The sequence below is a fragment of the Delphinapterus leucas genome, chromosome 5 (assembly GCF_059928025.1).
Source record: "Delphinapterus leucas isolate spDelLeu-1000000601 "Yukka" chromosome 5, BTC_Dleu_Yukka2, whole genome shotgun sequence".
Classification (NCBI taxonomy): Eukaryota; Metazoa; Chordata; class Mammalia; order Artiodactyla; family Monodontidae; genus Delphinapterus; species Delphinapterus leucas.
This window is the reverse complement of record NC_143133.1, coordinates 134,577,530-134,590,890: the sequence shown is the minus strand read 5'-3', so window position 1 is coordinate 134,590,890 and position 13,361 is coordinate 134,577,530. Positions and strand designations below refer to the sequence as shown.

Genomic DNA, 13,361 nt, shown 5'->3' with positions numbered 1-13,361 from the left:
GGTCTATGTGCTGGTGATCAGCATGCCGTTAACTTTCTCCACCTGGTGACGGTTTTAGTGTCTGCAAAACAACTCAAGGATATGGCTCAGGGTATTATCTATTGCCCTTGAGGAGGAATTAAAGGACCTTGAATTTGTTTTATGGCTAAACTATTAGTATTTTGTCTTGCTTGACTATTTTCCTTTGTTTAACCATTTTCTCACTTCTCTGATTAAATCTCCTCTTTGGAACTCAGGGATGGCCTAGGAGGCTAAAGCTTTTCTACAAACAAGAGGTGGGGGACATAGGGTCCTGCTCATTTTTCAAAGAAATATCTGAAGAGATAATGACCAAGAATTTTCTAAAATGATGTAATACAAAAAACCAAAAAAAACTAAGAACCTCAGAAAAGAAAACAAGCAGAAGTAGAAAAGAAAAAAAAAAAAAAACTGGACAAATCATAGTCAAACTGCTGAAAACCAAAGATAAAGAAAAGCAAAGAAAAAAGCTTGAGACAACCAGAGAAAACAGAGATATTCAAGCTGTAAAACAAAGATAAGAAATGCAGCACTAATTTTTTTAAAAAGATGGAGGGGCTGTGTTAGCATTGGAAAAAAAATAGCCTTCTGAACAAAGACTATCACCGGGGATAAAGAGAAATATCACAGAATGATACAGGGCTCAATATGGCAAGAGCCACAATAATCTTAACTGAGTAAGCAGTTTCAAAGGAATAAAGTGAAACCATAAAACTATAAAGAAAAATAGCCTGGCGTCAAGAGATGTCATTTAAAACTAAGAAATCTACCAATATGTGGATATTTGATATTCCTAAGGTGAATATTAATAAATAGTATATTGATAAAAATCCTATGGTGAGAGAGAGAGATGAAAGAAAAGTCAGGAAGACAACACATACTAATTCCATCATTTCTTATAATAGGAAATTGATAAGTGTTATTGTTATTCTCTAAGAAAGAGAAGATGCGGTGTATTGGGTAAAGTTGTAGTTATAAAGGTTACCAATAGAATATGCAAGCCTTTTTCAATGTTAGAATAAATAAAAGTTTTAAGCCATTTGTTGAAAGATTTTTTAATCTATAAAACCATATAATAATATTTTTAAATAGCAGACTAAGGTAAGATACATCCGTCAGATCGATAAACATAAGTGGGCTAAAATTACCTACTAAAAAGAAAAACAGATGTTCAAGTTGGATCACGGAGCAAAACCTAACTCAGTACTATGTACAAAAAAGTCCAGCTGTAACTAAGTGATTAAGAAAGATTAAAAATAAAAGACTTCTCAAAAGTATGCCATGTAAATGCAAACCAAAGAAAGTAGGCATCATTTTTTATCTAAGTAGGTAGAAGTTTGGCCAATTTGCATTAAGCAGTACAAAGAAGGACATTTAAATGCTATAGTGTGCAATTTCCAATACAAGATATTATATTAGGAGTATATATATGCACCAAATAGATTCATATAACAACCAAAACAAAAGAAAAATAGACATACATAAGCGGTAAGAAATAATAATCCACCTCTTTCAGTCCGTGAAAGATCAAGGAAAACCAAAAAAAGGATATGGAGAACTAAATAACATAGTTAACGAGTTAACTCTAACTGGCACATATCAAAGTGCAAAGTCCCTTCTCGATAACAGAACAGATTTATTTGGGGCGGCAAAGTGCCCAGCTAAAATACTATATTCCCAGACTTCCCCACGTCTAGACAGAGCCACGTGGCCGAGTCCTAACTAATGAGGAGGAAGACGTATAGTGTGGAACTTCTGGGCAACCTCCTTAAAGAGAAACAGGCAGAACCTCCCTTTCTTTCCTTATCCAGAAAAGACAGATATGATGGCTCAAGCTTTAGCAACATCTTGGAACACAAAGACAAGGACCTGTGGACAGTGAATATGAAAGACCTTAGGTTTCTAACAACTTAGTAAAATTACCAGACTAGCCTTGGACTACCTAACCCTAGATTCTTTTTTTTAAATCCTTGTGTAGTTATGCTGTTATAGTTGGGTCTCTGTTCTATGTACCTGTGCTTAATCTTAATAGATATAAACTGAAAGTGAAGAACGCCCAAAAAACATTCACCAGAATTGACCATGTAATTTAGGACATACACGTTCACAAACAAAACTCAGAAAACGCGGGATTAGCCTAAAGCAGAAGGAGGTCATCGCATCCTGGGTAGGAGACCAGGTGCACATACAGGTAAATCACGGATGTCGGGCAGAAAGGCGAAGGCTTTCCCCTCCTTCATCACCTCAATTTTCTCTGTGAGATAGGAGCCAGAAAAGTACGGGAGGAAGTAGAGGGAGAGGAGATTTGCGTGTTTACAAAAAGCCCCTAGGGGATGAGAGAGGGAATTGAGAGGGCAAGATTCTTGGTGTTTTTATTTTCTGTTATTGTTCTTCAGATCCAAGAACCAAATTTTCATTTTCAGCCAGTTCTGCCATGTATAGAGGGAAACATAAAGTGGTTAGATTCAGAGGATCATTAAGTTGGAAAAGTGATCCAGGCATTAAGTAAGCAAAACACCCCCTCAGGTCCATTAGAACTTGGAGCCCAGGCACAAGGAACAGATTTGTATGCCATACCCCTGCATATCAAGAACTAAAACCTCTAATTTTAGGAAGAAAGCCACAGCAAATTCACAAATAAAGATTAAAATAAACTCAACATTGAATTTAACAATTTAATCAAAAGTCCCTAGTTTATGCCTCTTACTTTTACAAATAGTAAATTAATATTAACGTAAATATTTTTGCTACCTTAATAGAAAAAAAAAAGTTACAGGTGTAACTAACAAGAAACTAACATCAAGAAATGTTGTGAGGCTTAGGAGAAGGTCACCCCCTGGTGGTAGATTCCTGGTAACAACAACAAAATAGGAAAAGGAAATAGAACAGTCTGTGTCAATCATAACCTTCGTTATGGAAGGCCAAAAGCCTTGGCCAAGCCTAATGATCAAAAAAAGATAGTACAAGTGCTTTATTTCCAGTTTAATAGAATAATAGAGGTTTTTCTTTACAAGGGTGATCTAGAATCAAGATTTAAGATTTTAACACAACATTCCATATGTACAGAAATCCTGTCTACAAAAACCTTGTTATAGTATATGCCCTTCTTAGATCACTATAGTAAGAAGAAGCTTATTCTCTGGACACCATGGATTGTGAGCTTAAATTTGAAATGTTTTGTGTCCTTCAACGAGTAAATCTGATTTTGCAGTCTGATGCAACAGAGAAAAGCCCTATGCCTGACTTCAAATATATCTCTCTTCTTTGCTCGTCTCTGTGGTAAATACACCCTTTTAGTCCATGGACTTGATTTCTAGAACGCTTACATGCTGGCCTTCCAGATCTTCCAGATGGACTTTGATTTGTCAGCATCTATTTTTATTGCAGTGCCACAATAAAATTGACTGTCCCAGATACAGCCTCTCCCGCAGAAAAAATAGGCATGTCCACTAATGTCACTCGTGTTTCCCAGATACAGCCTCTCCAGCAGAAAAAACAGGCGTGTCCATTAATGTCACTCGTGTTTCCCGCATAGATTTTAGTAGCTGTGTCAGACTTCAGCTCAGATATTTTAGTGGCAATTGTTCCTGAATGGCTTTACGTGGTATGGTGACTGGTAAGCTAAGTGCTGGGGTAAAACGAGTAGATCTAAGAGCCAGCATCTTCTTCTGAAAGTGTATCCCTGAGCTCGGCTAACTCTGTTCTATGAACTTCCGCCATAAACCCTACGACAAGATAAAAGACAGGCAATAGAAGAACGCTTTCATGAAAACCAGGAAGCAGAGACAATTAAACAGCAAGGGAGCTCAAGTCAGGTCTGCAAGCAGCGCCCTGAGTCGGGAGTGGAGAGCCAAGGGCAGCTGTGGGTCTCCCTCTGCACTGGCCCGTGTGGCCATATAATGAAGCAAGAAAGCGTGTTCTCAGGGGTAAAAGGCTATGGAGAATCTTTTCTGCGAGTGTCTAGGCAAGGGAGGTAGAGGTTAAACACTGTTTTGCGGTAGCCTCTTCTCAGCAATGGTAGAATCTTCTGCGGGCTGTAGCAGATAGAGTCACGCCACTCAGAGAAATGCCAGTGGTACCTCTGGACGGGTGTTCAATGCAGATCACTACGTGCTTTCTGTTTATATAGCTGGTAGTTACCACAACAAAAACTTTCCATGTGCCTTTTTTCATTCTCTTCACATTCCTTAGGATACATATGTACCCATATGAACACCTCATACCTACTCAGCTCAAAACATTTTTACTACTAACACAGAAAAAAAGAAACATTACATATAAATATATCATTTTGGCTATTATGTAAGTGGCTACACTTACATTATGTGAGAATCCCTATGAAATCAGCAGTACGTGGGAAAAGGATATTTTACTAGAAAACAAATCATTCTTAACTGACTTTTGTGTGTGATTAAAATTTAGCTTTATCATTTTTTATTTTTATATTTCAGGGACTTTGAAGGCAACCATATCCATAATTTAAGGAATTTGACTTTTATTTCCTGCAGTAATTTAACTGTTTTGTAAGTAATGTTTTGTCCTTTTGAAGTATCGTTTTATCTCTTTACAAATAAAATGAATCATTTATGCGAACAGAATCTAGCATAAACATGCATAGTAATTACAGCAAATGTTCCCTCTCAACTTGAAGTTTTTTGAAAAGGAAGCACATTGGCAAAATTACTGAAGTTCAAACCAGGCATAACCACAGATTCACAACATACGTGGGTCATCACAATGGTACTATCTTACATGAGACCTGCTTTTCTCAACCTTACAAGTAAGACCCAATTTAAGGGAAAAAACATTTCTCATAAACCACCTAGAATCTGCCCTTGGATCTCAGTTTCAGAAACACCAAATTAAAGTCCTAATCTATAAAAATTATTACTGCAAAGACCGTGGGGGAAATTAATTATAACTTTTAGAAACTGTAGAATGTTCACACCCCTGAGGATGTAACTGCGGACACCAGGATAAACCTTAGAATGTTATCGAGTATAATTTCTCCTTATACTCCTCTCTGGCTTACTTTAAATTCAGGGTGCCTCTTCCATAACAGTGAGGGATACTGGGGCTTCCTTCAGTATAAAAGTATAACTGCCTCATTTGCAGTTTATTCCTCCAGAAGAGTATTTTTCAAATTGTGGGTTGAAACTCACAAGCAGGTGATGAAAGCAATGTAGTATGTCCCGAGCCACATTTTTTAAATGAAAAAGAATAGAATTGAATTGAATAAAAACATCAGAGTACAATTCAGATGATTAAATGTATTGTTCCATGAATCTTGGGTTGTGTGGGTGTATATTATGTCCCAATGCAAAATGCATTTTTCTACTGTCGGTTACCATGTGAAAAGTTTGAAAATCATCATATTAAGATATACAGGACCCCTGTGTACGGGCAATGCAATAGCTACCACTGACACAACAAAAATTTTTACCCAGTTATGCCCTCCGCCCCATTCCAGTGGGCTCAAAGCCACTGAAATGTGTGAACTTTTCTGCAGTGCGTTTAGCAGTCTTCAGATGCAGGATTCTATCAGTCATGCAAAACAGTTCATGGTAATTGCCCAAAGGAAACCAAATTGCGCTTAAAGGACACAGGCCAAATAAATATCCAAAAAATGTAGCCCTTCTTTTCTATTCTACTTGTATTTGTTCTTAGAGAACCCTCTGTATGAAGAAATCATTCGTGAGTTTCCTCTTCGCAGATGCTTGTGTTTTTCTGGTCCAAGGATGCTGGGAGAAAGTGGTAACGGTTTGGAGTGCTGAGAGGAAATAAATGCTTAAGGATGGGACGAGGCCAGGTTCCAGGCATGTCCCACAATGCCTCAAGAACTGGAAATCTTTTAAAGGTTTCCTGTGAGTTAGTCCTTTATGCTATCTCATAACACGACGTCAGGGCAGAGATGAACTGTCAGGACTTACAGTCTCATTCAGCATCCCAAACTAGAGGTCTTCTGAGTTGGTCCAGCTTGAAGTAGACCTCCTGCAGCATCTCCACCCTAAATCACATCAACTGCCCAATGTGCACCAGTGCTATTGTGTGGGAGGTATTTTGTTCGACAGACACACCATGAAGCCTACAGAGGCGACCCTAAGGCAGCTCCCTGGGCTGACGCTCAGTCTGTATTCTCAGGAGTCAAGGTTTTCACTCTTCCCCTGTGGAGCTCTTCCCTAAATCACTTAGAAATTTGAGCACTACTTTACTTTTATCATCATTGAAAGATCTGGGAAATTAAAGTTATTACAGACTGGGTAATTTATCACGCTACTTCAACCTCTCTTGACGTGAAAAGTGCACTCCACGTAATTATCTTTGTTTCTCCGATAACTCACCTATCAGTTACCTCTGGAAGCTACAACATCCCTTTCTTTTTACTTTCAGGGTAATGAGGAAAAACAAAATTAATCACCTCAGTGAAAACGCGTTTGCACCGCTCCAGAAACTAGATGAATTGTAAGCTCGATTACACATATATTGATAAGAATTTTCTTTCTACTGTTCCAGTTCGTAGTTGTCACACGTATACATTTTTATACACTTAAGAAAGATTTATTTTTCTCTCTTCCTAGCACTATTTCTGCATACCTTGAGCCACAAAGGAATTCTGATAGTTAAAAAAATATGTGTAAAGGAAAACTATAAAATAAATATTTGAGGAAAGTGAGGTAAGGGAAACATAGCTGTGGAGAAAGAATAAAGTCTGGGGAGATCAATAAATAAAATACATCTTGCACCACTCTAACCCACTGCTGGAGAGGGATAGCAAATTTATCTTTAAGTTTCCTGGAGAGTTAGGATTTAAAAACCGGAGATAAAAAGACACCACTCTGCTGATTCTGAAACCAAAGGATAATCTTGGATCCATAAGGAAATTAGACACTACCATGGGTAACATCCCAGACTATAATAATGGAAAAGAGAGCTATTTATAATGTCCCTTTTTTAAGATCAATGACACAGTTCCAAAGGACATTAAGACAACTCTCTGATAAATCAAAGCCTTGTGGTCCAAGCACATAGGAGCTGATTGTCCAAATAAAATATACACAGGACAACAAATGAAGTACATGTCCTTCAGACAATTTTTTATTTTTTACCATTAATTTCTTCAACTGGGTTTTTGCTAAAGTTTAGGCTAGCCACCAGTTTGATTTTGTGAGTTCTAGAAAGAATCTGAAGTATGGACAGAAGGTATATGTTTGACAATTAACTGGGCAGAACTTTGATTCATTAAAACTTGTCCATAAAAATTAAAGAGTGTAACTAAACTGTTTCTCGGGACACCTTACCTGCAAACTAAGACAGGTGGAGGGAATACACAGGCCACAGACAGAAACGTTCCTCGGGAACCAATGAAGCATTGTGCTCCAAAACATCAATAAACAAGCCACTGAAACCCCATTTTTCCATGACCATTAGCTTGAAACATTTTTCAGTAGACAGTACCAATCATTCACAAAACGCACAAGAAAATCTCAATAGATATCAGAACCAAGCACCTGCTGTAACAGCTCCCAGTGTCTGGCATCTACTCTAGGTGATAATGTGTTTCCTGAGCCCATTCAGAAATGGACCTCAAGTCCAGTTAAGTTTAGACCAACTTTCCTAAAACGAAACTGAGAAAATGGTCTTTTCACACATCACTTAGGGTCTAGGCCAAATGTTCCCCATTACATGATTCATGATAAAAGAACTATATGTCAGAATTGGCTCTAATAGCCGAAACAGGACTCCCACCAGAAACAGCCAAACGTGATATTTCAAGACTTAATATCCTCGTGGACTCTTCGAAATCTGTTTTTCACATTGCCTCACTAACGTGATCCATCTTTTACTTGGCTTCCCATACAAAGAACTGGAATTGTGCCACCACTTTTACCTAAATATGAAGCAGGTCGAGTCTGTTAATGGTCTTCTAGGTAGGGATACAAAGAATAGCTAGCCAAAAATTAAGCTAGATGCTGGAGAGCCCAAGTTGAATAGGTACAGGGCTTGCTCTGAAAGAGATCACATCCTTCAGAAGAGGAGAATGTATGTACAGAAACAGTTTTAATATGATGTTATAAGTGCTGTATGTGTTATCCATGCTACATACAGGAGAACAGAGAAGAGAACGCCTAAGCTCCCTGGTCACAGAGGAGTGACACGTGAGCAGAATCTCTCTTTTTTTTTTTTTAAGTATAGTTGATTTACAATATTGTGTTAGTTTCAGATGTAGGCAAAGTGATTCAGTTATGCATACCCATTCTTTTTTCAGATTCTTTTCCATTACAGGGTATTACAAGATATTGAATATAGTTCCCTGTGCTGTACAGTAAATCCCTGTTGTTTATCTGAGCAGAATCTTGAAGGATGAATAGGGAGTTCACCAGAAGGACAAGAATCAAAGCTTATTCCAGGCAGAAGGAAGCACCCGTGCAAAAACCCGGAGGTTGAAATACTGAGATGCCTTCAGGCCCTGGTGAAAGTCATTTTGACTGAGTAGAATGTGGTAGGAAACTGAGCTGGAAAGCTAGACAGTGGCAAGATATTTAAAGGCTTTTTTTATATCACACTAAGAAGTTTTGATTTTATCTTCTATGCAACAATGAGCTATTGAAGGATTTTAAGGGATGAAATTTTAGAAACATTCCTTTTGTTGTCAAATCAGACCATCTATCTATCTTCACAGGCAATTCACCCATGGAAACATAAATAACAAAAACAGCCTCAAGGTTCAGTTTACAGTATAAAAATAAAACATTTACAGCAAAGACATTTATAATATTGATTACATTAGTTACTTTTTAGTTTTAAAAACTCAGTCTAAATCTATCTTGCCCTTCCAAGTTGAATAACCTAACTTTTGATTTATAAGCACTGCAATAACAAATAGATCTATTCCCATGCTTCTCCCTGTAGCAACTAATAGGATTTGGAGATGGACAGGGAAAGTGGTTAGGCTTTCTCTTAGTATCTCTTGATGACATTGAAGAACTCAAGCCTATTGAAAGATTGTCTTATTTAGAAGAATCTGAGGCTTTGACAGGTTGCCGCTGTCAAAGCTACCGGAAGAGCTGCTACTGTCCAAAATCTTCTCACAACTAAGCTACAAGTTCATACCACTTTAGGTAGCCCAACCTCTAATACGTACATGAAGTAACATACAAAATATTCTGCCCCAGGTGTGTATGAGATCCAGTGTATATCAGCTGTGGAAGAAACTGGAAACTGAAATAATCCACTTCCAGTTGAAAATTATAATACACCCAAGCAAAGGAAAAAATTAAGGTTCCAAAGCGTATTTCTACTTTAGCAAAGGAAGGAAGGGCGGGAGGGAGGGAGGGAGCAAGGGGAGGAAGAGGAGAAAGGAAGAAGGGCACAACACATATATTAATTGAATTAGAAAATTGTATCTATTAGAACTAGATCAAATACCACCAAGTACTGTCTCTGAGTGAGCAATAAAATGGGATATTTTTATCTTTTACCATCTCACTCCCTTTTTAAAGTTTTGACTTCTATTAATTAATATAACTCACTAATGGCATTATTTGAAAGTAGTCTAATGTTTTTTTAATAAATTACAGAACTATGAGTAAAGTCTTAAGGAAATAATATGACATTTGCAATTGTTTCCCTAGGGATTTAGGAAGTAATAAGATTGAAAATCTTTCATCACTTGTCTTTAAGGATCTGAAGGAGCTCTCACAGTTGTAAGACTGATACGAATTTTGTACCTTTATTTTTTAACTTATTTTACTTCTAAAAATTGTGATTAAAATATACATAAGTATGTATATTTACCATTTTAACCATTTGTAAGTGTACAACTGTGGCATTAACTTCATTCACATTGCTGTGCAACCATCACCACCATCCATCTCTAGAACTTTTCCATCTTTCCAAACTGAAACTCCATACATATTAAGCACTAACTCCCCATCAACCCCTGCCCCTCCAGCATCCATCACTCTGTTCTGGCTCTATGAATTTGGCATCTCTAAGTACCTCATAAATCAGTGGAATCATACATATTTGTCCCTTTATGACTGGCTTATTCCACTTAGCATAATGTCCTCAAGGTTCATCCACAGGTTGTAGCATGTGTCAGAAGTTCTGAATATTATCATTCTGAATAATAATCCGCTGTATGTAAGTACCACATGGCGTTTATCCATTCATCCATTGGTGGACACTTGGGTGGCTTCCACCTTTTAGCTGCTATGAATGTGGGTGTTCAATATCTGTTCAAGAGCTTGCTTTCAATTCTTTGGGCATATAACCCCAGAAGTAGAATTACTGGATCATATGGCAACTCTATTTTTAATTTTTAAAGGAAACACCATACTCTTTTGCATAGTGGCTACACTATTTTATATTCCCACTATCAGTGCACAAGGATTCTACTTTCTCCACCTCTTTAACAACACTTGTTATTTTATATTTTTTGATAATCGCCAATCTAATGGATGTGAAATGGTGTTTCATTGTGGATTTGATTTGCATTTCTCTAATGATTAATGATGTTGAGCATCTTTTCATGTGCTTATTGGCCATTCATGTAACTTCTTTAGAGAATACCTATTCAAGTCTTTTGCCCGCTTTTAAACTGGGTTGTTTGGGTTTTTGTTGTTAAGTTGTAGGAGTGTATATATTTTAGATATTAAATCATTTTCAGATATATGATTTACAAATGTATGCTCCCATTCTGTAGGTTGCCTTTTCACTCTGTTGACAGTGTTTTCTGATGCACAAAAGTTTTTGATTTAGATATAGTCCAATTCTTGTTTTTTTTCTCTTTTGTTACCTATGTTTTTGGTATCATATACAAGAAGTCATTGCCTAATCCAATGTCATGAAGCTTTTCTCTTATGACTTCTTCTAAGAGTTTTAAAGTTTTAGCTTTTCTATTTAGGCCTTTAACCCATTTTGAGTTAATTCTGTACATGGTGGAAGCTAAGGGTCTAAGCTCTTTTTTTTTTTTCATGTGGATATCTATCTGGTTTTCACAGCACTATTTGTTGGAAAGATTGTCCTTTCCCCATTGAACAATCTTGGCACATTTTAAAAATTATTTGACTATATATACAAAGAGTTGTTCCTGGGCTCTCCATTCTATTCCATTGTTCTATACAACTATCTTTTAGCCAGCACCACACTGTTTTGACTACTGTAGCTTTGTAGTAAGTTTTGAATCAGGAAGTGAGACCTCCAACTTTGTTCTTCTTTTTCAAGGTTGTTTTAGATATTCAGGTTCCCTTGAGATTCCACACGAATTTTAGGATGGATTTTTCTATTTATGCAAAAAAAAAAATCATTGGGATTTTGACAGAGATGACACTGAATCTGTAGTTTGCTTTGGGTAGTATTAACATCTTAACAATATTGTCTTCCAGTCCCAAAACACAGAATGTCTTCTTTAACTGATGTCTTCTTTAATTTCTTTCAGCAACATTTTGTTTTCAAAGTGCAAGTCTTTCACCTTTATTCAGTTTATTCCTAAGTACTTTGTTCTTTTGATGCTATTGTAAATGGAATCATTTTCTTAATTTTCTTTATGGATTGCTCATGGTTAGTGTATAGAAATGCATTTGATTATTGATTATTGTTTGATTATTATGTGTTGGTTTCACATATGGCAATTTTGTTGAATTTATTATAATAGTTCTGACAGTTTTTGTGTGTATGTGTGTGTGAAATCATTAGGGTTTTATACACATAAAATCATGTCATCTGTGAACAGAGATAATTTTACTTCTCCCTTCGCAATTTGGATGCCTTTTATTTCTTGCCTAATTGCTCTGGCTAGGACTTCCAGTAGTATGTTGAATAGAAATGGCAAAAGTGGGCATCCTTGTCTTCTTACTGATTTTAGAGGAAAAGCTTTCGGCCTTTCACCATTGGCTATGATGCTCACTGTGGCTTTCCTATATGGCTTTTATTATGTTAAGGTCGTTTCCTTCTGTTCATAGATTGTTGAGTCCCTTTCCCTTCTTTCATACAACACATTTCTTATTGTCATCCTTCCTCTCTTCCCTTCTTTCTGTAGTCACTGCCCCTCCCCCACCCAACTAATGGTCTAATCTGCAATAAATTTCTTAAAAATTGAACCTGCCCTGAGAAGGTCCCTTTAATCAACAATTCTTATTTCAAGGTGTTGTTTTGCAAAGATTCTGAAATTTTCTCCATTTACACTCAGCTACACTGTCACTCTGACCTCTGTTTCTTTGTTTCTAACTATAGAGCCTTTTACTTTTCATTTCATGCCTCACAAATTGCTAACACAATATGCCACTCTTTGACATGATTTACTGTAAAAAGCATTCAATGTGATTTCACTAATTCAAGTTTTGACTAAATGAGATTCTTCTTTCTTTCATTTAAACCACACCTGATGATAGGCAAAACCTAAAGTGGTGTGGCTTCCCTTTGGGTACCCTGCTGCTCCTCTGGTGGGACCGTCTCTGGACCTCCCCACCTTCACGCTTCCATTCTCTCAGCTCTGTCATTAATGCACTTACTGACAGCCGTGCACTGGCCTAAGAGTTCTGTTTCCATTAATCCATTTGAATGTCCAACGAGCCCTAGGGGTCAAGTGACATTGTTGTACTTTTTTTGTTACTGTTTAAAAGTAACCCTAAGTCAAGAGACATTTTCTCTTTACTCAAATACTTTTTAAGAATTGACCTATTGCTGCTCTTTTTTTAAAACAGGAATCTTTCCTATAACCCAATCCAGAAAATTCAAGCAAACCAATTTGATTACCTTGTCAAACTCAAGTCTCTGTAAGTATACACCTATGGGGATAGTTTTATGATGTAATTTTTATTTACATACTAGCAGCTAATAAATTCTATGAAATAAGACTGATAGGACCTCAAATCAGAAGCTTTAGTCCCAGGATATTGGTTAAACTCCAGAAAAACATATAAGATGAGTGCTTGCTGGTCTACAAACAGATAGCTATTAGTTTAATCTTTCGTATTTATAAGCCACAAATTAGATAATGATTAATCATTTCATATATTTCTGTAATCACCAGAAGCTTATATTGGATTGTTTGCTTGATCCTCTGAAGGCATCTATGCATATTTATTCCTTCATTAGCACTGGGTATCTAAGAATTTATTATAGCCATCGTTATCCCAAGATGGAATGTTCTAGATGATATAGGTCATTACTTGCAACACACACACACATAAACACACACACACAAATTATGTTAGGGTCTAAGAATTGCCTTAAGAAGGTAAACTTTAGTTCTTTTAAGTGTTCCCTCGGTAAAATGGCATTTTATTAGAAAAACATTTATTATTTAAAATTATTAGAAAAACTTCAAGAATGTAAAATGC

General features: G+C 36.7%; 1 protein-coding gene across 1 annotated transcript in view; it reads left to right on the top strand.

The window, feature by feature from the left end:
- The window catches only part of RXFP1 (relaxin family peptide receptor 1), a 96,433-nt gene that overhangs the window by 71,005 nt on the left and 12,067 nt on the right, over positions 1-13,361 (top strand). Inside the window, exons 10-13 of the mRNA XM_022582231.3 lie at positions 4,470-4,541; positions 6,409-6,480; positions 9,651-9,722; positions 12,723-12,794. Coding sequence (XP_022437939.1) covers positions 4,470-4,541; positions 6,409-6,480; positions 9,651-9,722; positions 12,723-12,794 — 288 coding nt within the window. The remainder of the gene's footprint in view (positions 1-4,469; positions 4,542-6,408; positions 6,481-9,650; positions 9,723-12,722; positions 12,795-13,361) is intronic.